General features: G+C 45.1%; 5 protein-coding genes across 60 annotated transcripts in view; 1 reads left to right on the plus strand and 4 right to left on the minus strand.

Moving 5' to 3' along the window:
* LOC6733350 (Down syndrome cell adhesion molecule-like protein Dscam2) overlaps window positions 1-10194 on the minus strand; it is a 62373-nt gene extending 52179 nt beyond the window's left edge. For all 50 annotated transcript variants that reach the window (XM_039292254.2, XM_039292209.2, XM_039292258.2 and 47 more), the window contains exons 1-2: window positions 9739-10194; window positions 5659-5839 (exon numbers count right to left, since the gene is read on the minus strand). In XM_039292254.2, coding sequence (XP_039148188.1) covers window positions 5659-5719 — 61 coding nt within the window. In that variant the 5' untranslated portion in view covers window positions 5720-5839; window positions 9739-10194. The remainder of the gene's footprint in view (window positions 1-5658; window positions 5840-9738) is intronic.
* A 222-nt stretch (window positions 10195-10416) lies between these two features.
* Window positions 10417-15448, minus strand: LOC6733351 (kinesin-like protein costa). The gene is made up of 4 exons (XM_016167361.3): window positions 14529-15448; window positions 13758-14469; window positions 13284-13702; window positions 10417-13219 (listed from the first exon to the last, which is right to left on the minus strand). Exons 1-4 carry the CDS (start codon window positions 15172-15174, stop codon window positions 11397-11399), a joined length of 3600 nt encoding a protein of 1199 aa, XP_016026264.1. The 5' UTR covers window positions 15175-15448; the 3' UTR covers window positions 10417-11396.
* Window positions 15449-15587: 139 nt separating this feature from the next.
* LOC6733353 (putative pre-mRNA-splicing factor ATP-dependent RNA helicase PRP1) lies at window positions 15588-19265 on the plus strand. 2 transcript variants are annotated; one of them, XM_016167575.3, is made up of 7 exons: window positions 15595-15778; window positions 15833-16626; window positions 16961-17434; window positions 17500-17763; window positions 18325-18447; window positions 18509-18862; window positions 18921-19265. In XM_016167575.3, exons 1-7 carry the CDS (start codon window positions 15726-15728, stop codon window positions 19046-19048), a joined length of 2190 nt encoding a protein of 729 aa, XP_016026265.1. In that variant the 5' UTR covers window positions 15595-15725; the 3' UTR covers window positions 19049-19265. The 2 variants fall into 2 exon arrangements, with proteins under 2 accessions (XP_016026266.1, XP_016026265.1); XM_016167576.3 differs by lacking the exons at window positions 18325-18447; window positions 18509-18862; window positions 18921-19265 and adding an exon at window positions 18216-18293 and having other exon boundaries at window positions 15588-15778.
* Window positions 19203-21632, minus strand: LOC6733354 (gustatory receptor for sugar taste 43a). Of its 6 annotated transcripts, XM_002080375.4 has the most exons (9): window positions 21231-21632; window positions 21114-21168; window positions 20616-20748; window positions 20387-20549; window positions 20143-20286; window positions 19947-20087; window positions 19802-19880; window positions 19393-19744; window positions 19203-19330 (listed from the first exon to the last, which is right to left on the minus strand). In XM_002080375.4, the coding sequence occupies exons 1-9, from the start codon at window positions 21382-21384 to the stop codon at window positions 19268-19270; spliced, it is 1284 nt and encodes a 427-aa protein (XP_002080411.1). In that variant the 5' UTR covers window positions 21385-21632; the 3' UTR covers window positions 19203-19267. The 6 variants fall into 6 exon arrangements, with proteins under 6 accessions (XP_002080411.1, XP_016026268.1, XP_016026270.1 ...); XM_016167358.3 differs by having other exon boundaries at window positions 19802-20087; XM_016167360.3 differs by having other exon boundaries at window positions 19802-20087; window positions 20616-20760.
* Window positions 21633-21778: 146 nt separating this feature from the next.
* Window positions 21779-23124, minus strand: LOC6733355 (lactoylglutathione lyase). The gene is made up of 5 exons (XM_002080376.4): window positions 22966-23124; window positions 22758-22894; window positions 22601-22687; window positions 22080-22193; window positions 21779-22021 (listed from the first exon to the last, which is right to left on the minus strand). Exons 1-5 carry the CDS (start codon window positions 23035-23037, stop codon window positions 21901-21903), a joined length of 531 nt encoding a protein of 176 aa, XP_002080412.1. The 5' UTR covers window positions 23038-23124; the 3' UTR covers window positions 21779-21900.
* Window positions 23125-24269: the final 1145 nt, after the last annotated feature.

Raw genomic sequence — 24269 nt, forward strand, 5'->3', positions numbered from 1 at the left:
GAGTATGGACACACTTCAGGGCCAGACGGAGGGCCGGGAGTGATGATGATGCGGCTGATTCCAGTGGCACTAGATGCCAGGCCACAGTGGGTTAAGGTTGTCGTTATGACAACAAAACATTTTATTCTAATACTTTAAGCAATTAGATTTAATATATAGATTCGTTGCTTCCTTAAGTCAATGCAAAAATTCCTTTGAGCAACCGAAAATAGCGCTTCAAATAAAATATCAATGAGAATGCCCGCGTAGTGACGAATCGCACCGAGGTGGAATAATATGATATATTTTATTTCAAAACATTTCTAACTTAGTAGTAAGTTACTAGTACTTTTTACTTGTTCACACTTGGTCTCAATATGTAATAATAACACATAGTTTTATAAATATAATTGTATAAATATAATAATATGTAATTTCAATTTTATAGAAACAATCTCAGCTCAAATACCACTGTCTTCTGAGAGGGAGAGTCTGTCATCAGGGGCTGCACAATGGAGCCGAGAAAGAGAGTAGCAGAGAAGGGAGAACTTGGGGGTGGATTTGTTGTCTAATTGAAAGCGTTGCAAAACATTAATAAAAAGAAGAGAAAAGTAAAGCAGAGCGTACACGTGCATCATTTGCAGTAAGTATAGGAATTTATCTCAAAGATACAGAAGTGTCATCAAGAAAAAGAGCCGTACAATGCGAATGAGAAAATATGCAATAGTTTCATACAGGTGTAAAAGTAAAAGTTCAAATCTAAATAATCTACGACTATTGAGATCCATTTTAGAAATCTATTATATCTACGTTTCCTATCTTTAAATACCACTGTTTGCAAACTTCCTATGGTCAGATAAAGACAACTTGAACGACAGAAGCGTTCAAAAAATATATACACACATTATGTACCCCTGACAAAGGGAAGACCAACTGCATACGTGTTTTGCATATAAATTCGAGTTGAGTCGTCATCGTCTCGTGTGCATTAATTAAGACTTCGAGCTACACAGTAAAAGACTGTTGAAAAGTACGTATATACATGCATGTATCTACAATTTAGGTTTAAACACTTTTTGTCGCATGCAGATTATGGAGATGGAATGATACAAATGGGTTGAGACTCGGCAGCCCCAAAAAAAAAACGTGACTCAGCAGACATGGGGAAGGTGTATGGGGCCTCCAATCAAATCCCGCCTTCGAAATGCCTGGACGTGCGCGATCACATCCATAGATGATGTGTGCCGATAAGTGTCAGATCGCCGAGGCTGTTGGACTGGAACTGGGATTGGTGGACGGGTGGATGGGTGGGGCCACGAACATATTTTACAAATTATTATGACGACTTGATTTCGTTCCATTTTAGGGGGCGCCAAAACGATGGTAATCCCCTACCCCTCGTCGCTCGCACTCCAGAATTTGATTTTTGAGATATCTTCGGTTCGTATCTTTCCGCATAAGAGATTTCTTTTCATTTAACGCCACACAATTTATGGTGTCTTATGTGCCGAAACTAAATTCTTAGCCACTGTGTGACTTGAGGAACTCGAAGCAATCTACGAGTTTGAGTTAAATTAAGTGTATCCCCATAACATACAGTTTATTTTTGAGTGATCCAAAGAGTCGAAATAAAGAGGAAATTTACGAATATTTGTGGCAACAGAATATTATATTTATACCCTTGGGTTGCATAGTGCAAAATGGCAACCACATGTGCACAACCCTTCCTTCCTTCCACCCACGACGCCCTTCTTGACCGACTAACTCGTCGCCAGGGGGGCGCTGCAGGGGGAATCCCACGGGCAGGAGTCGCCGAGTGAAGTGCGGCAACGGCGCGTCGCTCGAATTCAGCTTGTCAGGCAGGGAGACGTAAATAAGTATAATAATTTTCCAGAGGGTAGGACACTGTTTGTCATGGAGGAGGTGGAAATGCGTGCCGCCAACGTGGCCCTTCGTCATTACAGCTGTTCGAGGAGAACCTGGGGGTGGGTGGCACTTTTCTCTCTTGCCGGGCAAATGAAAAGCGTGTGCCGTGTCAAGCATTGGGAGCAAATCTTCGCTGGCAAACTAAACAAACATTTCTCATTTTTCACAACTTATTCTCTCCACCGCGAATTAGGGGTGTCAGCGCCAGAGGAAGAGAGCCAGCAGACAGCAGACCTTTGGGTTTTCCACCAGCCGACGGGGTTGAAAAGGAAAACTTTATGGCCGAAGTTTTAAAAGTCTCGCTAAGAGCGGCATTTACGCTACACCCACTTAAAATTGTATCTTAAAATAAATTCTGGCGGGCCCCACGAATTCTTTCGCTGGCTGCAGCTTTTAAAATATTTTGAGTTAACTTAATACTTTTTACACATGCACATGAATCCGAAAGTTTCTCAACTTCTGGGGGAGCACTCAATGAGCTCGAATATATGACAAATGCTTTTAATGGGCCAACAAACGCTTTGATGCCCCGAGATGTCGCGACTTCTCGCTGGATTTGTTAAGCGTTTTCGAAAAGTGAGCCCGCCTAGATTCTTCTGACATGCATTTAGCTCCGCATTGCTGCCAACTTTCAGCATCGTTATCAGGCAATTATTTACGCAATTATCGAACACTGGCTCGCAGTTTCTGATCCGCCATTCTGCAATCCCCATTATTGCCCATTCGGGTTGACAAACGGCTTTGAACTATTGCGAATGGGTAAAAAATAGGCTGCAACGGCTCATAAAGCAGCAAACCGCATCGTGACGTCACAAGCAAATAGAATGCTTTCCCCTTTCTCCTGCCACAAGTCGCATTCCACTGCGATGCATGTAATAATAAGTCAGTCGGGCGAGAGGCCATTAAGTATTGAACCGTCTGCAGTTGCTGCTCTTCCTCTGGCAAGGAAAAGTTGCTTGCACTCAGAAAAAAGAGTGATCTTGAAGCAAGGGATATCGAAAGATATGCCTAGAGCTCTATTTGTATGGATGGAATGGGGAGGCGATGGGCATCCCCTTGGAGTTGCTTCAACAAACCACGCGTGTGATGTGCCTCAATCGTCGAGGTATCATAACACATACTGCGAAGAGGGCGCAGAAAGTGTCAGGAGGGGCACATCAATCATCTGTAATTACGGAATGCATTTCCCATCTTGGACAGCCCCACTCCATCCCCACATTTCGGCTCCTTTCTTCCATTCTTCACCATTTGGCTTTGTGTAGGAACGGAAATAGTTTCTCCTAGAACAGGCCCTGGTTCAGTGATCTCCCGGATGATCTCTGTCATATTTACGAGTGCTTTGAGTGGCATGCAGTGCTTCTAATTGGTTACGAAATCTCTTAGGCAGAGATCTCGACGATTGCAGTTGTGACCCAGTTGATAAGTGGCTTCCCTTATCAGCAGTAAGTAAGCCCATGTGAAAATATGCTCCTATCAAGCTGATATTATAACTTGTACAAGTTAGGGAAATAGCTGCGAGAAATAGATATACAAAAGCTCTATATATATAACTCAATAGCGAACGAGAAGCATGGAACTATGCTCTAATTAGAGCTAGCAATCAGATAAGTTTTTAACACACTTTTTTTTTAATAGAAAATGACAAAAAGCATGCTTTGGAAGCATAGCCAGCCCATTCCATAATGCCATATGTGCCATTTGATTCGCACATACATGTGCACACAAATTGACTGCTTCCTGTTTATTTGCTTTGTGTTACATGCTCACTTTTTGCTTTTCGGCTGCAGTGTTTTGAACCCACTGTGGCCACTTGTGAACTTTAAGCTCCATTACAGTGTCCGTAGTCGTGTGCGAGCTGAATTTCAATTGAATTCAATGAAATTGCGAATTAAATGCAGCGGAGACAGGAACAACAACATAAACATCACATTCCGACTTTCCCATAACGTAGGCCGCACAATAAATCCACTTTATTGTTTAAGTCTGGCCTTAAATGTTAATGCAACATGCAACATTCGCCACAATAGCGAAACATATAATAATAACAAAAGTAAAAACTGGCGCAAAATGTTTTTAATCAATTTCAATTGAATGATGACCCGCACAATCAACGTAAGACGCTCACTCAAAGTTGTATCTCTGAGATCTTTCCATTCCGACGGGCGAATATTTCTGTACTCACTTTGCATAATGTGTTCTTTTAATTTACGATATCATCTCTGCAGATCTGCTTAGCTCATTTCAAACATAGTATTATTACTTTTTGCTTTTGCTGAAATATTCCGTTCCATTAGCGTTTATTTATTCGAAATTCCAACAAAGTCTGCCATCACGCGATTCCCATTTAAAAATGTAATTCTTATTCCTGACTTCATCGACGGAGCAAATTTTCTGTAATTCCTAATCTATTTATATGTTTGCTCTTTATTTCTATAGCACGTTTTTTATGATGTTATACACGAAGAATAAACAAAATACACATTCGCAAACTGATAACATAAATGGAAGCAGTCCCTCTATAAATTCGTAATATAAACGAATGCTTTATTTGGCGATGGGTCAAGAATACTGGCCTCCTAATTGATTTCCATTTAAGCTAACATAAGAGGTAACTTGAATAACAAAGATAAAAATGGCTGAGAACGTATGAAATGTATTGGTGTTTGAGAAACCTACGTGATCCAATATCATAATTGTTTGTATAATAAAAAAACAAGTAGTTCGCATGTACAATTTATCAATTATTACGATAATGGGGCAAAGTAAAATCCATTCATAAGAAATTATGTCCGCAGTCTATCTAGAACTGGAATTACTCATCTACTCGGCGGACTGACTAATTCCCAATCTGACCCACTGATGTGGCACAGCCCCTCCAAAGTCCCCTCTCCACCCCGAAACAACATTTTCCGGACAGCAGAGGCAATGAACCGCACGTTTATCTGCTCCCCACACAAAAAGATACAAATGTATCCGTCCAGACGCACACTCGATCCACAATATCCAACTGCAAGCAACCGACAAGCGCAATGAAACAAAAAGCGAAAGCCAAAGTAAATGTAAGAAAAACAGAATCAGAAATGCACAGAAACGTTTGGGAAATCCACAGAAGCGGCAGCGGGAAAAGTGGGTGAAAAGTTGAGGCGCATGTGTCAACAGAGATAAGAAGCGTAAAATTAAACTGAAAATGAATCTGAATTAAATAACATCCATGCCACGACAAATTGGCAATTATTTGGAGTTAAAACGAAATTTTTATATCTTTCAGACAGTTCAAATTCTTTACAATCCAATACTATTATATGTATAATTCTTTAAGACTCAATTAACATAAGTACCCACAGGTGCGCAAAGCTTCAAATCTTTATACATACATATCTTTAAGATAAATTTCGTATTTTCCAGTACAGAAATGCTTGTGCATATACATATAATATGCTGGCTCCATCTCTGCCTGAAGGCATAATAACTTAAAGTGTAAATATATGATTAATAGGTATCTGATAGTCGTGACACTCGACTAAAGCGAATGCATTGCTTCATCTCTGCCTGGAGGCATAAGGTGGTACTAGATGAGTAATAGGTACCTGATAGTCGGGGCACTCGACTATAACGCTTTGCTTTCGTAAGGTTAATTTTAAAAAGGCCGAGTAAGAGCAATAAATATCAAAGTTCTATAGTTTCCGGATTCTACAGTTCACCAGTTCGGTATGCCTTAAACACGAATGTATTGGGCCAAGTGCAATTACTCACCAATGAGGGCAACAGCTGCGAACAGCATTAGCCACTTGAGGCGTTCGTTGGGCATATTCATTCCGTATGCCGTGTTTCCGCTGAGCGGGTTGTGTGAAGTTGGCAGTAGAGAGCGGGTCTATCTGACTATCGATTTTACGCAAAAATCCAATGAAAAGCACCCTTGGCACGTCCGAATTATCTGAAAAAGGGGAGAAGCATTGTTTCAATACTTTATATTATATTATGTTTATATATTTTTTTATAGGGGCTCTTCATTTTGTGCTTATAAATGGCGAGTTGAAAAACTTTTGCAAAATGTCCCCCTTTGTTTATTCAAGTAGAAGTAATTTGATTAGGCAAACCACCCTCTGCAGTAAGATAGAGTTCCCTCATTTTAACCATTAATGACTACCTAAAACACCTGCAGTTGGGTGAATTTTTAATGGAAAAATCCTAAATACAATGCAATCCTCAGCACTATAATATATTCATTCATTCTTTTCCAACACTGTGAGGTTAATTCTTCTGATAGCTGTGTTTATGGCTCTTCAAGCAAAGTTCTCAATTCCCAAGTATCTGTCATAGTGTTGTTTATGGAGCAACAATAGGAGCACGAATCGAATAAAGAACACTTAGCTGACTCTGAGGTCTATCCCGAAAAGTGTCTCCAACAAATTTCCAGTAGAGAAGCCCTGTAAAAGCGTTTAGCAAATGGAATAAAAAATAGAGGGAACCACACTAAAGAGGCAACAGTGGGCGGTGGAAGGAGGGTTCCGCGGATGGATGTCATTAATTAAACCACAAATGGCGATAGAAGAAGGAGGCAACTACTTTTCGTTTTTCCGCCTTCTGCTATCCATAAAATGTCACGCGCCCCCCTTCCCCGCCGCCACCACCGCAGTTTGGAGGAGAAAAAAAAACACTTTATGACAGGCAGGAAGTCACGATTCCACATTTCTGTCTGTCTGTTTGTCCCCCGATCCCTCGACGTCTGCAACTTGACATCGGCCCCCAGAGATCCAGCTCCTCCACATGGCCAGCGACTTACTTTAATCCACGAGCTTGCCTCTAATTGTTCCATATACACATTCTTGTGCAATGGAAATAGATTGAAAAGCAAATTGCTCAGCTTCTTAACGCTTAATTAACTCTTAAGTGGATTCCTTCATTTGTCGACGAAGATTTCGTTTTTTACTCCGCATTCAATTCAAGTTGGATAATTCAGCTAGATAGCTAGGGCTTATCTACGATTTGGGTTTGTTTGCTCAGGGGGTTGCGCAGGCGTATAGAGCGATCTATGCCCCTTTGGAATAATAAAGTAGGTGGTTGGTGGAGGGTCCGCTGTGCCCGTGTTAGCTTTTCAATTGGCCTAATGAACTAGCTGTCGCTTGCAGCGAGGGTTAACTGTCTCCAAGTTGAGCAGCTTGACTGGGAAACAGCTGCCTCAAAGGCTCGGGGGTGGCCAAAATATTCCAGCAGGGGTGTGGCATCAACCACGAGTTTACTAACCGAAAAATCCCCTTAAGCTGCCTCTACTAAGTATTCCAGAAAAGTTGAGAATTAGAGAGAGGATTGACATTAGTGGAAAATAGTTATATATATTAATTAGTTTTGAAATGTGTTTGCTAATCAAAAACCGAAATTGAATTTAAGATGTCGTTAGCAAGTTCCAGCAGACGAAGGCGATTAAATTTATCCACTTATGGGAATGGTTGTAAATCATTATTGAATCACGTACAAGCTTTATGCCTCCATAACTTGAAATGGTTAATAAAGTAAACAAATTTCTTTAAGAATCATGTGCATTTTCCTAACCAAGCAAATAAATAAATTAATTCGGTTTCTTGCTTTTAAAAAATAAGTTAATAAAATATAATTGGAAAATTAATTTGTCCAAAATTTGGCGAGCTAATGACTCATCAATACATTTCTCCTTGAGCTTTCAGCTTAGAAATTGTTCGCTTCCCATCCCGACAACTGATGCTCGACTGAAGCAATTTGGAGAACATCTGGTAATCAGTCAACGGATCCAGGCATCCGTATAGGCAACATATGTGCGGATACATCTATACCATATACAATGTACCTACATAAAGAGATACAACCCTCGGTGAGCGGATCCGTTTGGTCAATCGCGTGGTAAAATCAACGAATCAAAAGCATTTTAATATTACTCATGCTCGCATTTCGTATACTTCTTGTTGCCCCGTCTGGCTGCATGTGTAACTTTAAATTGGGGTGACGAGCCAATAAATTTAGGAAGGGTGGTGCCGCAGCAATGGTCGGTTGGGGCACAGTGGGCACTGAGGGCAGTGGCCCAGTGCAGGGTCGTCGGCGGAGGCAGAGGACACACATCCATTGTCCAGAACCGCTGCTGTGACCCATTCGCGCCCAGAGCTTCCGCACTGCGGCCCTAATTGAGATTCAAGTGCTCTCGGCGGCAGTAGAAACAAAAGGAAATATTTATTCGGTCCTTTGTTCACTTTAACCTTTTCCGCTGTGTCATGTTGCTGCCCAAGTGGAAATCAATATTTGCCTTCACAAGCGACCCGATGAGTGCATTCTCATCAAATCGATGAGAGCGGCCAAAGGGAATTTGTTTAAACACCAGTGTGCTGTGTATAAATTAGTTTAGTGGTGGGTGAAGTAACCATCACTAAAACAACCTAGAACTTATCTATAAAAATGGGTGAATAAAATGGCACACTATTGGATTTATTTATTGATTTTATTGGTTGCCAAAACTCGTTTAGCACTTCGCTCAACAGAAGCATTTGCACTTTTAGACATGCATATTAACGATTATAGGTAATTTCCAGGATCTATTCAGTACATTTAAAAGGAGACACCAATAGGCAGACTCCCAGGAAGGAGTTCATTAGTTCTAATTCTTAAATGTGAAACAAAAATATTTTGAAATATTAAGTTATTGTAAAAAACTTATCAGTGTAAACAGAACTTAAAAGATTTAATCAATAGTGCCGAAAATCGTGTTCAATAATATTACAGAAATTTCATAGGTGTATAGGTAATTCACTGACTTTTTTATTGCTCTGAAAACAGGGAGTCACATGGAAAATTGGCACTAGTCCAACTGGTGGGAAAAACCGCCTAGCAACAGGATGGCGAGCCGACGAAAATCCAGAAAAAGAAGCAGGAAAATAAAAAGTATATCGCCGGCAGACGGAGAGGGAAGCGGAGGAGGAGGGTAGTGCAACACTTGCAAAATCAAATAGTGGAAACTTCAGACACACCAGCAAGGAAAGGACGAAGGCAGCTGCACGGGATTTCAGAGATTTTACAAGCAGGGGATGAAACAACACTAACATCAGGACTCACACACACATACATATGTGCGCTGAAAGGATCACGACGTATGTGTGCCACATGGAAACTGCGAGGAATTTTAAGAGGTTCTTGAGAATGAGGCGTTTTCAGTAGGGAAAGCTGAAAACTACCTGACGGGGACAAAGGACCAAGGACCTGGTGGCAGGAGGCACAGGTTGCACACACACACACACACACTGACTGGCACACACGCATGGACGCACAAGCGAATACAACGGTAATCGCAGAGTTGCTTTTCTGCGGTTCCAAGGGCGCATGCGCCGAAAAAAATTCGCTGAAAATTTAGGGACTGCAATTATTTCCTCTAAAAGTCGATTTATAAATAAAAAGTATCACGAAATACATAGAAACTACCTAGGTACTAAACATGACATTCGCAAATGTATTATTAAACTTATTTGGGGGTCGTAAAACATGAATTTTCCCTCCCTCATGGCCGTACATTTTCACACCCTTTTGCAAGTGTGTGTGATGTGATACGGTGCATAAAGTAACCGTTTTTGCATTCCCAAATTGGAAAAACTTAACGTCTGGCGAAAAATCAATAGGAAGACCAAAGACTTTTATCACCTAACCGATATAATATCAATCTACAGCATCCTGCAGTTGATTTCGCAGTCTAGCGCTACTCGGTGGGCGTGGGCAGGACTCACGCACACTTCCGCACCCAACCTATACATACACGACGGGCACAAAGAAGTTGCCAGACAACGGTGAAAATTTCCCAACGGAACCGCCGACTTTTCTTACCGTTATTGCTACTGCGGCTGGCCAAATTGTTGTTTAAATGCGATTAATTGTTAACACACACACACACTTGTGAGAGTGGTGGGCTATTTGCAGCAGGGTGCCACTAATCCACGGGGGTGGCGACTCCGCACAAAAGCACGGCACACACAAACACAGATACTTTGCTCTGCTCTTGATCTTTCAGATACTTTGCATACTATTATTCACTTCTTTGTAGGGAGGTGCACTAGCACCGCTGCAACCGGTTGGCGGATTGCTAAACGCGTACCGCTGCCGAATATCCGTGTATCCGTACCCGTATCCGTATCGGTGTCCCAAAACAACGCTCACACGTACACACAAATACACGCACGCTCTCGCGATTCGCCGACTAGCGCTGAAATCCGGTTCTCGATTGCTCGACGGTCCAAACAAGACTGAATCGGATGCTCAGATACTCGCCATCGGATTTAGATACGCCGCTCAAACCGGCGCTCTCTCTCTCTCTCTCTCACCCCCTCTCTTTACGTTTTCCGTGTGTGTGTGTTTCCGAAGGGGCGATTGTTTGGGAAATTTCTGGGACATTTTTCACCTGTTGCCTTGTGGACTGTGTTTGCTTGGATTTCAGCTGCAAATGTAGAACTTAAGTATCTTTTTTAGTCGATAATAATTTTATTTATAAAATAAAACACTTTGTGATTGATTAGTTTAGTTTGTATATATTTATTTGCTTAACCAACAATATCCACACAAAGCCATGCCGAGCGATTTGGCGGAATATGTATGCTTACAAATGTGTTTATAATTTTTCACACGTTGAAATTGAGGAAACATACATACATTAATATCAATTTAAGTTACTCGAAGTACAGTGCAAACTGCATCTATATCAATGGACAATAAAAAATACGTTATACACAACCAATAAGTATTGAATTTTAATGTAGTTGGTGCAAAATGAGTATTATAAGTTTTACAGAGTAAATGCTTTTGATAGAGTATTATTGGGTTTGGAGTGCGTATGTTGTAAGGTCAATTAAAATTCGAGGGAAGACACAATAGTGTTTACAACTAAGCTAAAACTAACAAAATCAATTAAAATTAAGTGGTTACCTAACAATTATTGTTATGTACAAGTTAAACAGTGCGGAGACTTAGGTCAACACTTTGAGCGAGTTTTGTGTACGGTTTGTCTTGCGAGTATCTTAAGTAGCAGGTCAAGTCTTTACGGTTGAATCTCATGAGGATAGTTACTTCCATATGCTAGGTGTATGTACGCGTGAGGGTTTCTAAAATAAATGCTCCCCAGCTAAAGAGCCAGAATGAGAACCATGTGTTGTAGTCTATTTGTGTCATGACTGTGGACGAGACTTGTTCAGTTCTTGTTGCCAGGATCTGAGCTCTTGCTTCACACTTAAAAAGATGTCGAACTCCAGCCACTTCAATAACTTAAACGACAAGCAGTAAACTAATAAATTCAAGCTGTTATACATGTCGGACTATTGATTAAACTGTATGCATTTATATGGGAGTAATCTAGCTGTTATACATTTTTAAGCATTTTTTTATATTGTCACCTTAGTTATTAAAGTGGCTGGACTTCAACTCATGGCTATTAATTGTATATGGCTATTTGGCTTAACCTTATAATATCGTCCTGGAAATGGTTAAATTCGTATTTAGTTTCGACGACTTGCGTCCTGGATAATTATCTTGTTCTTCTGACGCGTCACTTTCGTGGCCGTCGGCGCTGGCATCAGTCGCTTCAGCTGCTCCGGCCTGAAGCTGACCAGGGCCTTCTCCTTCACTTTTCCTACGGCTCCAGTGGTGGTTGTCGACGTAGTGGTTGCCGTGGCCGTGGTGGTTGACTCAATCAGCGCCGTGGATTCCTCGGCCGTGGAGCCTGAGCTGCCGGCTGCAGCAGCTGACGCGTACCTGGTGAGCACATGGAACTTGGCAAAGATGTTGCGCCCGCTGCGTTGCTCTTTGTCCTTGTATTTGTCTAGCGCCGAGCCGGTGGGCATCGGCTTTGGCGCTTTGATCAGTGCCTTGCTTGGATTGCCGCCACCTTTGTAGAAATGATCGTAGTCGAAATCACTACTGGCCTGCACCGGCGAGGCGCCACAGGCTGGGGCCAAAGCTCGTTCTCCGTAGCTGGCCGAGCTGGCCGACGTTTCCTCCGCCATGTGACGCAGCATCAAAGTGAGTTTCATTTCGTGCTGGCGCTGCAGCAGCACCGCATTTCGTTCGCCCTCCAGTCTAGCCTGGCGCACGGCATTGGACAGAACGCGCTCCTTCCACTCCCAGGCATCCCGCTCGCGTTCCAACTGCACCAGCTGCAGCTCCAGCTTTCGTGAGGAGTCGCGCAAATCGATAACCTTGGTGAAGTATTTGTACAGAAGTGTTCGCATCTCCTCCGTTGAGAGACGATTTAGGCGGGCCATCAGCATCTGTTCTCCCTTCTCCCGCTGGATTCGCTCGCTCGTGTCGATGGAGCGGTGGCCCGTGATCATCTCGTTCTTGAATTCTATGGCCGCATCTATGGCCTCGATGGCCTCATCGCACTCGAGCAGCTTGCGCTCCTCCTTTTGCGTCAGCACCTTGTCCCGCTTAAGTTTGCGGTCCAAATGACAGCGCTCTTCCAACAACAAGTCACGAGTGCCGCGCAAGTTGCGGATCTCATGACGCAAGCTCTCCTGCTGCTCTAGTCCCGGCTGCTCCTCCAGGTTATCGGACTTCTCGCGTAAAATGTGATTAAGGTGCGTAATCCTAGCCTGCACTGCCTTTAACTGGCGGCCCTGCTGCTCGGGAGAGCCTTGCGCCTTCACTAGCTCTTTGCCAGTTTCCCGGGATTCTCGCAGTTTGGCCAGCTCCGCCTCCATTTGGGTGCGCAGCTTACACTCCTTTCGAAGCTTTTTCTCTAAATCATCGGCCTGCTTTCGCGACTCGCCCACCGATTGCTGTAGCTTCTTTACCTTCTGTCCGCTCTCACCCGCAATATGCTTCATGGAGCTCAGGTCCTCTAGTCGACGCTCGAGATGTCCGATTATCGTGGTCCATCGCTCAATCTCCGACTGATCCCGGCCTTGAACTAGCGCCTTACCTAACTGCTTCTTGGCCTTGTCGCACTCGGCCTCCAGTTTGGCCCGTTTCTTGTGAAATTTTTGCTTTGCATGGCTGCGTGTATCGCTGTTCTTGACCAATTCGGCGATTATGTTTTGTTTTACCTGGATTGTCTCTTCGATTTCACGTAACTGTCGCTGCTTGCCCTCGATCTCGGCGACCAGCTTGCGCAATTTTTTCTGCAGCTGTTCAGTTGGAGCTGTGGCAGCGGCCGCTGCGAGAGCAGCCTGACGAAGTCCTTCGCCCGAAGAACTTTCTAGAGGATCGACGACCGACTCAGGATCGATGGGCGGAGGCGGCTGCTGGGAAGCTACCCGATTAAGCATGGCGAGCTCTGCAGTACTTAAGCTAGCACCTGGCTGAACACTTCTCCTGCGACCTGTTGGAGGAAGAAACCAAAATGTTACTGTATAAAAAAAGGTTATTCAAGGCAAAAGACTTACTGCCGATGCTGACTTTGCGATCATCGCCATTTTCTTCTGGCGGCTGTGGCTCATTCTCGCGGTCTTGGCTTTGCATAACCGCCTTCGGATGCTTGGATAGATATTCTGCGTGTTTTTCAAGGATAAGAGCGTCTGTTTTGTCGCGAAACTCTTCCATTAGACTTTCTATCTTGTCGTCCAGATCGGGCCGATGCGACTCATTGTCTGTGTCGTTTTCGTTGTCGGAGTTTGGCGACTCCGAATTGGCTGCGTCAGAGTTCAAGTCCTCGGGCTCCTCGGCCTCCAGAATGGGAACCAACTGTTTTTGCTGACGCATAGCCTCTGTTGAGCTGAGACACTCCTCGCACTCCTGCTTAAGGAAGAGCCACTCCTCGATTTGCTCCTTCTCCACTTCAGAAATCAGCTTGGAGTCAATCAGCCTATAAATGTCTTTGTCGTCAAAAGACCCACATCCGAAATAATGTGTACACTTACTTGGAAAATAACCCCTCGGCGTTGGTAACTAGTTTGGACCATTGGCTCGCTGCGAATTGTAGGCCAAAGTTGTCCCCTGGTCCCGCCTGTGCCAAAGGTCCAGCAGAGGAATTGGATACGGGCACAGGCTCAGCCGGCTGAACGATCATCGTGTTGTCGTCGGAGTAGGTGTTCATAATTACAAAATTACGTACGCACTGCACCTTAAAGGCGAACTGCAGGTTGCCCAGAGTTTCGGGCAAGTGCTCTTCCAGCGGTGACACGCACAGGATCACGAGCGTCTGAGCCCGTCCGCCGAACGAGTCCTTCAGGAGAGTGGTGAGCGTAGTCTGACCGTACGGAATGTTGCCATTAACCCCGTACATGAGGCCTGGATCTGTGAGAGTGCTGATCACCTGCTCCAGCATACACAGGCCAGCATCGCGAGGACATCCAGGTGGCTGGTCGCCACATCGCTCTGTGCCGCAGAGATCCGAGAAACTGGCCGTGGACAAGCGGTGCTGCAAAAGCCCCTCCTTGGACACCCACTGCTGCTCCAGGGTAAGCGTGAACAGGGTGTGCGCCGGCAACGATTGGCGGGCCGACAGACCCACCTGCAGCCAGTGGAGGACGGCATCTACGTTGGTGCAGTGTATGTTTCCCATGCCCAACAAGTCACAGACTTCACCTCCGCAAATTTCCACGAATCCCACGTTGATGGCATAGGTGCGTTCTTAAAGTGAAAGTGGAAATTGGATAACTATGCTTATAAGATCCTTTTAGTAAACCCACCTGGGTGCAACGATATGTGCGAGAAAATGTCACGGACACAAAGTTGGACGACTCCTTCGGTGGAATCCGTCAGAGTAGGGTCCTGGACGTTTCCGTAGAGCGTGTAGCTTTTGCCCTGGCCCCGCTGTCCATAGGTGACTACAGATGCGTCGAAGCCTTCCAGGAACAGGGTGATGAGCGGAAAGACCGTCTGGTGATACACTTGCTCCTGGGAGCTGCTGCTGGGCAGGGCGTGGGTGACCGGAACTGTGTGGGGACCCACTTGGATCAGTCCGGCCGCAATGCTGTCCATGGGATCTCCGCCTGGCAGGGCACTGGGCAATCCCAGGGCCGACGCGCTGATGGGAATAGCCTGAACGCAATATGCGGAGTCCGGGTAATCCTTGTGACCACTGTCGTTGCCATTGGCATCTGGAATTGTATTCGAATCGGTCGCACTGTCCTGCTCAGCATTCCCGTTTGGGTCCGTCTCTGCCGGATTGTCCTTCTCAGCCGCCGGAACTTGAGCCGCGGAGTCCTTGGAGTCCGCCCCCTCATCCTCTGCCTGCGCATCCTTTTCGGGCTCTGCGGGGCCGAAGCTTCCCAACAAGTCCTTGAGCTCTCTATGCGGGAATATGCGCACCGCTACCTGAATGGGTATTTCCATGTTGGTTAGGCAACTAGTCCTGGTCTCGGAGGAGCTCTTTCATTCGATATCCTGCGCTTTGTTTCGCATCTTTGCGCTTTCAAATACGTGCAAAAATTCAGCTCCCTCCGAATCGATACAATGTGATAGTGTGGCCGCAGCTAGAGCGCCAACCCAAGCCGAAGATACCGAATCCATGTAACAAACAGTTCGTTGCTCTAAAAATCAAAAGCATTTTCCAATCAAATTGCTGTCGAAAGTCAATTTGAAGCCTGTGACCTCACAACTAATCTTCAAACATTAGGAAAATTGAGTTAAACCGATACCCATAGATAGATTCTCATCAAAAGGCTTGAGCTTGAACTGCAAAAATACCAAATTTGCTGCCGTGCTGTTGGTTGTGATCTCTGCTAACCATGGATTTTTATGGTATACACAGAAAGTAAACTTTGGTATTTTAAAAGTTGCGATCAGCATGGTCGGTATATGCTAAAGGTCTCACTGAGCGCGTGTTTTTTTTGTGCTAAACGCTTTGTTTTGAGAATTGAGTGCAGTAATCACCATAAATCAGCATGTCCAAGCGTCGAATCGAAGTGGGGGAGACCTACGGCAGCAAGGCGAAGAAGTAAGTGTGCCAGTGCCAGCATACGGCAGTAGTGTAACGCTCCTTTCTCACCAGGGACCCGGAGGCGTCCTCCTCGTCGGCGGCAGCCGCTGCCGGCACAGTGGCCCAGATCCTGGGCGGATTCGTGCCCAACAAGCAGCCGCCCACGATAAACCCGCTGACCAACACGCCGTACTCGCAACGGTACCAGAATCTCTACAAGAAGCGCATTGCGCTGCCCGTGTTCGAGTACCAGGCGGACTTCATGCGGCTCCTCAGCCTGCACCAGTGCATTGTGCTGGTGGGCGAGACGGGCTCCGGCAAGACGACACAGATTCCGCAGTGGTGTGTGGACTTCGCAGTGTCCAAGGGGCGCAAGGGAGTCTCCTGCACACAGCCACGTCGAGTTGCCGCCATGTCCGTGGCCCAGCGCGTTTCGGAGGAGATGGACGTGAAACTGGGCGAAGAGGTCGGGTACTCCATCCGTTTCGAGGACTGCTCCACGGCCAAGACGCTGCTCAAGTACATGACCGACGGTATGTTGTTGCGCGAGGCCATGTCTGATCCCATGCTGGACCAGTACCAGGTCATTCTGCTTGACGAGGCTCACGAGCGGACCTTGGCCACTGACATTCTAATGGGCGTGCTCAAGGAGGTCATCCGTCAGCGCAGCGACCTTAAGCTGGTGGTCATGTCCGCCACACTGGACGCCGGCAAGTTCCAGCAGTATTTCGACAACGCACCGCTCATGAAAGTGCCCGGTCGCACACATCCCGTGGAGATCTTCTACACGCCCGAACCAGAAAGGGATTACCTAGAGGCTGCTATTCGCACGGTCATCCAGATACACATGTGCGAGGAAATTGAGGGTAAGTTGGTGCATGGGTTCCGCTTGAAGTTCATTTAATGGCTTGTCCATTCATCGTTCTAAAAAGCAAAACAGTTTAATTATAATTAAAATAATCTTGATAGTGTGTGCATTTATCGATCATCTGTTTACAATGCAAAAGTGCCAGGCAAAAGATAAATTTTCCAAATGCCGAAGGGCAGTTCTTAAGTTTCAATAATATTTATGCTTCGTATTTGCTTCGATGGGATTGTAATCATTCAAGTGTTTACGACATGATCCTATTCAATGCCAGAAATACCTGCATACACTTTTTCCATTGTAAACTAAATCCCAATTTTATTTTGCAACTCTAGGTGATATCCTAATGTTCCTCACTGGCCAGGAGGAGATTGAGGAGGCTTGCAAGCGCATTAAGCGCGAGATCGACAATTTGGGCTCTGAAATTGGAGAGCTGAAATGCATTCCCCTGTACTCGACTTTGCCGCCCAATTTGCAGCAGCGCATCTTCGAGCCGGCCCCACCGCCAAATGCCAATGGCGCGATCGGACGCAAGGTCGTGGTGTCCACCAACATCGCCGAAACCTCACTGACCATTGACGGAGTGGTGTTCGTGATCGATCCAGGTTTCGCCAAGCAAAAGGTGTACAATCCTCGCATTCGAGTGGAGAGTCTGCTCGTCTCCCCCATTTCGAAAGCGTCTGCGCAGCAGAGATCCGGTCGTGCTGGACGTACGCGTCCTGGCAAGTGTTTCCGTCTGTACACGGAAAAGGCGTTTAAGAACGAAATGCAGGACAACACCTACCCCGAAATCCTGCGCTCCAATTTGGGTAATGCCTAGATCCTCTAGAAGGATTAATCGATTTCTAATACCATGTTTCTTATTTTTGAGCAGGCACTGTGGTTCTGCAGCTCAAGAAGTTGGGCATCGACGATCTGGTGCATTTCGATTTCATGGACCCCCCTGCTCCAGAGACCTTGATGCGTGCCCTGGAGTTGCTCAACTATCTGGCCGCCCTGGATGATGACGGCAATCTTACGGACCTGGGCGCCGTTATGTCCGAGTTCCCTTTGGATCCGCAGCTGGCCAAGATGCTGATCGCCAGCTGCCAACACAACTGCTCTAATGAAATACTTTCCATAACGGCCATGTTGTCGGGTGAGAAAAAACACAAATCTAAGAAACTGTCTTCGATAAGTTAGGGGTCGCACTTATACTTTCACGGCTGCCACTTTTCATTTTTTAAGTGCGTAAGACTTGTACCTAATTTTGATTTGTGCGGATGCATACTCGCATTTGTTTCCGTTCAAGTGGCAGCCGTGATTCATTTCTTCATTATAAATTGAAAGTCTGAGGTTTTGGGGAAGAATTTTCGATATTCTTGAAAGAATTTATGTAATTTCTTAAGAAACAATGCAAAGGAAAAAGTTTTTCAATTTATTTGTTCTTTGCATTCAACTCGAAAAAAAGTTGCACATGCGTTTAAAAGTCCAAGTCCATTATTTGAATGGATTGATGTGGGAAATATGCCCAAGTAGATAGTGTTTTCATCTTTTAATGTTCCGCGAACGCACTTGCAACTCACAAATGCAATCAATCTTTGAATCAAGCCTCTAGATTGCCTAGCTGACAAACTGTAAGCACAATCTATTTGTTTATGTTAAAAATTGTTTTGAACTTGCGCTTAATCGAAACCAAACCAATTCAAACGTGCCAAAGTTCCACAATGCTTCGTTCGTCCCAACGAGGCGAAGAAAGCTGCCGATGAGGCCAAGATGCGATTAGCCCACATTGACGGAGACCACCTGACCTTGCTTAATGTCTATCACGCCTTTAAGCAGAGTAAGTAGACTAAACCAACCCCTATTCGAAATGGAAACAGAAAGACGTATGTTGCTTTCAGACAGTGAGGATCCCAACTGGTGCTACGAGAACTTCATAAACTTCCGCTCGCTAAAGAGTGCGGATAACGTGCGCCAGCAGCTGGCTAGGATCATGGACCGCTTCAGCTTGCGGCGCACGAGCACGGAATTCACCTCGAAGGACTACTATGTAAACATCCGAAAGGCCCTCGTGCAGGGCTTCTTCATGCAGGTGGCCCACCTGGAGCGCACTGGCTACTATCTGACCATCAAGGACAACCAGAACGTGCAGCTGCACCCGTCTACGTGTCTCGACCACAAGCCCGATTGGGTCCTCTACAATGAGTTCGTGCTGACCACAAAGAACTACATTCGCACGGTGACAGATGTGAAACGTGAGTAGCAACTTCCGCACTCCAGGACCACTTTTGTAAGCATTTCTTTCCTTTATAGCTGAATGGTTGTGCAGCCTGGCGCCCCAATATTATGACTTAAACAACTTCCCGCAGTGCGAGGCAAAACGACAGCTGGAGTTGCTGCAGCAGCGGATGGAGACCAAGCAGTACCAGAAGGGTTTCTAAGTCCCCAGAGTATGGCTAGGTGTAATATGATGGAGAAAGGATCATGGATATGAGTGTGTGAATTTTAGCAAGTTACAAGAAAAATAACCCGTTTGCTTTTTATTGTTTGCTAACTTGATTCCAGCACATAGACACTTTAACAGATCAATAATATGCAAGAACTCCGTTTAGTTAATAGTGTTAATAAAAAACAAGCCACTTTTTGTATAACTAAAAACTTTAGCCATTGGTCCGTTGAAACTGAATGAGAATCACGAGATAGGTGGCTATGGCCGATGCAAACTGCAAGCAGAGAACATTAGAATAACACATTGATATTAGTTAAGTGCAGTCTAAATCCTTACCGATGTCAGAATGGTGCGGTTCACGCGGCACAATCCGCAGGCGGAGAAGTCGGCATCTACGACGAGTAACTGCTGCCAAAACTTCTTAACCGCCTCCGCGAGAATGGGCTCGTGCACTTTTCGCTCGATTTCGCAAACAATCTGGATCGTTTTGCGCGACTCTCGAGCAGCCAAGTGGCACGGCTCCACCACCATGAGCAGTCGCAGGAAGTGAAAGCAAATCCAGAGCATCTGCACCCACAGGTAGCCGTTGTCCCGCTTGCTGAGCAGTTCCAGAAAGAGGAAGTAGGCCGTAGCCACAAGATGCAGCAGACAGGACACCAGGATGAAGAGAACAGCAATGCCAAAGGAGCTGTCAAGTGCGGAAAGGGTAAGAAGAGAGCAAGCATGGGGTATGGAAAAACTTTACTTGGACAGGAGGTGGACACATTTGCCCAGCGACTCGTGACTGTCCGCCAGGGATTTGAGGAGCAACCCCTTGTTCTTGGCTGGAAAATAACCCAATTTGAGTAACTCCACGTTGAGGATTAGACTGCGTGCGGCTGCCTTGTCACCTGCGGATTCACTGGGCAAGGTTTCGCCGTTCAGCTTCGTCAGGCTCGCGTGGAGTGCCGATGGCATCGCTGGCCGATTTACGCTAACGTTCTTCACGGTGCTAACCTTTTGCGGTTTGATGGCACTGGTTGCATTGTTCTCTGTTGGGTGGGTCACAACTTATCAATGATCCTGGAAATGAAAAGTACCACTTACCTGCAAGAAAGCTGCTCGAAAGCATCCGATTCAGGCGGCCAAAGCGCCTTCCTAGTCCATACGCCGTGTTGGCAAAGTTGACCTGCAAGCCCGTGAGGATGAAGTAGAGACTGTAGAATGGAATGTACCAGTGCACATTGAGCTCTGTCGAAGGGATAATGAAAAGGTGGATTCAAAGATAGATATCTTCCTTTTTAAGATTTTTTTGGTCGCTTATAAATGGATATATTAAAGCGCTACCTACCCGTATCCGACTGAGCAATGTTCATATCCTGGGCAATGCGCATCCACGTACCTACATCCAGGCCGACCAGAAGGGAAATGGCCACCAGGGAGATGGCAGCCATGCCCAAGGCTCGCCATCGATCTCTTCGAAAGTTGTTGTAGGCATTTAAGGTGTTATCGATCTGGGGTGTGGTCACAGGATTATAGCAGATGAAAGGAGGGGGGAGCTTCGATTGCAGTGATCTCACCTTGTTTAGTCGATCGTTGAGCTCGAGGGTGTCGTTCAGGCTGAAAAGGCCACAGTAAACACCGGATACAATGGCCATGACCACCACAGACACGTCCAGGGCCGTCACCACCTTCGACGTAGCCGACTTCATTCTAAAAGATGCACTTTTGATTTGTTGGTTGGTTTTGTTTGCAGTTTGTCAGAGCAATTAATTGGTCAAGATCGAATGTGTTTAGAAGGGAGCAGAGGTGATGATTAGATAGAGAAAAATCGAGAAAAGTATACACACAATTAGGATCAAAGTAATGACACCCTTCTTTTTATCAGGAAAGTGCTGATTATACATATCTGATGAGATATGGGTTCTAAAAGTGAAGGATTCCAATCCCCGAGTGTCACTACTTTAAAATCCTTGCATGGGACAAGCACGTAAAGATTAGTCAAAAAACCGCACAGAACTGGGACCTTACAAGTAGAAAACATAGATGAAGCTACAAAAGTTCCAACAAGTACCTACCGCACGGGAATTTCGGAGTTGGCATCGAACAGGAGTCCCCGATACGTGAGAAAAACTACGCAGATGTGGATAGTGCTTAGTCAAAAGGAAGTCAACGCCTTTGGATGCCCAACTCACCCATGACCACCGTCAATGTGGCCGAGTATACCGTGAAGAGCCAGCTGCGACTGATTTCCACCCTGCCCTTGGAGTTCCGGACCGTAGCATATGGGGCCAGGGCCAGCACTTTGCTGATGTAGAAGATGCCGATGCTGGGCTGGGATATCTCCATGGTAATTCCGAACGCGGGACACTCGCAGTACGACCTCCGGACGAGAACTGTTCTCGATTGGCCAAATACAGGACCTTAAATTGCAAAACGCCATATTCGACACCAAGCAAATACTGCGCTCCCATATTTGACTATTATTAGTGGCCACCACCCACGCCCCACACCATGGCCACATGGCCCTCGCAGACCGTCTGGGCAAACACCCCATGTGCGAGTGAGTAACACATTTGCTTATCAAAAAGCTCGGCTGTCCGCGATGTAAATAATAATTAGCGTGTGAAAATACCAAGCCGGAAAAAGGACACAGGAGCAGGAGCCAATTATTTTGGGACCGGCGTTGACAGCTGCGGCAGCTGCGACAGGTGCACCCGAGTGAATGAGGTCCACAGCCTAATTGTTACACAATTTCGCATTTATTGTTGCGACTCCACTCGACGGGCCAGCCCAGTGGGGATCGCTTTTAAGGAACAGTGGCAGATGCGCAATTAATCAAGGTAAATCTATCTGCCAGCCAGACTAGACGGAGTGTGCATTGAAGATCTCGATCCAGTAGCCGTCGGGGTCCTTGATGAAGGCCAGTCCCTTCATGCGGCCGTCGTCGGGCTTCTTCACAAAGTCCACGCCAAGCTCCTGGAAGCTGCAAGAAAGATTGAGTCTTTGAAAAAGGACAGAACTTTCCCATAGACATTACTTACCGCTGGCAGGCGGCGTACACGTCGGGCACCATGACTCCAATGTGTCCGAAGCCACGTGGATCGGTGTTGCCGGTGTGGTAATTCTGATCCGGATCCCTCTCAGTGCCCCAGTTGCTGCGGAAAAGAGCAGAAGATTATACGTATTTTCTTTATATAATGGAGGACCTCTAGTTAAGGTGTAAGTTATTATTAAAAACAAGATGCCGAATTAAATTGAAAATAATATAATTTATAAGTAAACAAATTCCAGGAAATAACTAAATCAGCATGGTCTGTTCAAGTAAATGGTTCTCGAGTTATAGTTGGAGCTATCATATCTATAAAACGAGTTAAGAAATGTAAAAATAGAATATCCACATGTCCTTTGAATGAAATTCCATCCGATTGCGGAGGAGTTTCTGTTGGAAGTGTTCTTTGTAGATGATATCTACATACATATTAAGATTGGAATTGTACCGCCACTATGTACTATTCAAATAACCTTTTCCTTGCCAATTGCATGCAAATTGAAAACCACTTACTGGGTCAACTCAATGGTGGCCTTGCGGCTCAGCGCCCAGCTTCGTCGCTCCTTGGGATCCTTAGGCACATCAGTGGCTTTCTCGTAGCTGGGCCAGATAAAAAAGCGATTGTCATTGTATCAATATCATCAAGATAAGCCGGAGCAATCGACCTTACCCCAAAAAGTACAGCGAGAACTTGGCCTCGGGGAAGTCCAGTTTCACCAGCAAGGTCATCCCGAGGACGCCCGTGTAGAAGGGCAGCGACTTGCGTGGATCCTTGATGCGGTACATGGTTTGCTGGAAGAGGAAGTCCTGCGACGCCGACAGCGGGTTAGTTGCGCTGCGTGATGATGGCGCGGTCTGCCCGGCTGGGACCCACTCACCTTGGTGGACGAATCCGGCTTCTGGCACAGCTCGTCGGCCTGGGCATTGCTCAGTCCTGTCACGTCGCCCATTTCGATGCTTTAAGCCAATTAACCAACACCTGTTGAAAAAATCCGCGAGGGAATTGTCAGTGTGACCCTCGCTCGCCCGGTGATACTTACCATCGGGAGGCGAAAAAGTGCACGCATTGTTAGCGCGCAAAAAGTAAGGTGGGGTTGCGAACCAACTAATACCCTCGCATATATAAATTATATCAAGCCACCCTGAATTATTGTGTAAAACCAGAAATGCATTTCTGTGCATAATTCTCTCTCTTTAAAGTGCCAAGTATATAAAACAAAATGTGCCTATTATTATTCTTATTGAATAAATAAAGAAACACCTAAAATATTCTCCAAGTAAAATGGATGGATTTGAACTTTCAAAACAACGAAACTTTTGTTTCTTTGCTATTATTTTCCATTATTATACCCGTTACTCGTAGAGTAAAAGGGTATACTAGATTCGTTGAAAAGTAAGTAACAGGCAGAAGGAAGCGTTTCCGACTATATTAAGTATATACATATATTCTTGATCAGGATCAATAGCCGAGTCGATCGAGCCATGTCCGTCTGTCTGTATGAGCGTCGAGATCTCAGGAACCATAAAAGCTAGGTTTAGCATAGTTAAGAGCATACAGATTATAGAGACAAAGACGCAAGTTTGTTTACCCATGTTGCCACGCCCACTCCCGCCCACAAACCGCACACAAACCGCACAAAACTGCCACGACCACACTTTTTCTAGTCTTGTAATTTGCTTTCGATTTGCAAAAAAAAAAAAATTTTTGGCCACACCCACTGTAACGCCCTAAAATCTCCCAAAACTGCCACTAGCTCAGTAACGGGTATTTGAAAGTCGGGGAACTCGAATATATCATTCTCTCTTGTTTACAACTTTTGTCTAAAATGTACAAATAAATAAGTAAATACAATTTTCGGACAAATCCTAATTTCCATATCGAAAGATCATATCTATAATAATAGTAAACCGATTATTTCCTGATAATTACTATTTTTATTCCCACTAAATAAAACGCAGCATTAAATATTTGTAATTGATTGTTGACTGTTTAATTGTCGGTATTATAACTAATTTAACTGAAAGTAATATTCTTATATGCTTTGTGTATAAAGTCGTGTACATGCGTGTTTGTATATAATATATATTTTATATTTGCTTACCAATTAGACTATTTTACTTGCTGGATTTCATTGTGATCTTAGGCATTTCCGGACTCTATACATAATTAGTTATATAATTA

Source organism: Drosophila simulans, chromosome 2R (genome assembly GCF_016746395.2).
Source record: "Drosophila simulans strain w501 chromosome 2R, Prin_Dsim_3.1, whole genome shotgun sequence".
NCBI classification, from domain to species: domain Eukaryota; kingdom Metazoa; phylum Arthropoda; class Insecta; order Diptera; family Drosophilidae; genus Drosophila; species Drosophila simulans.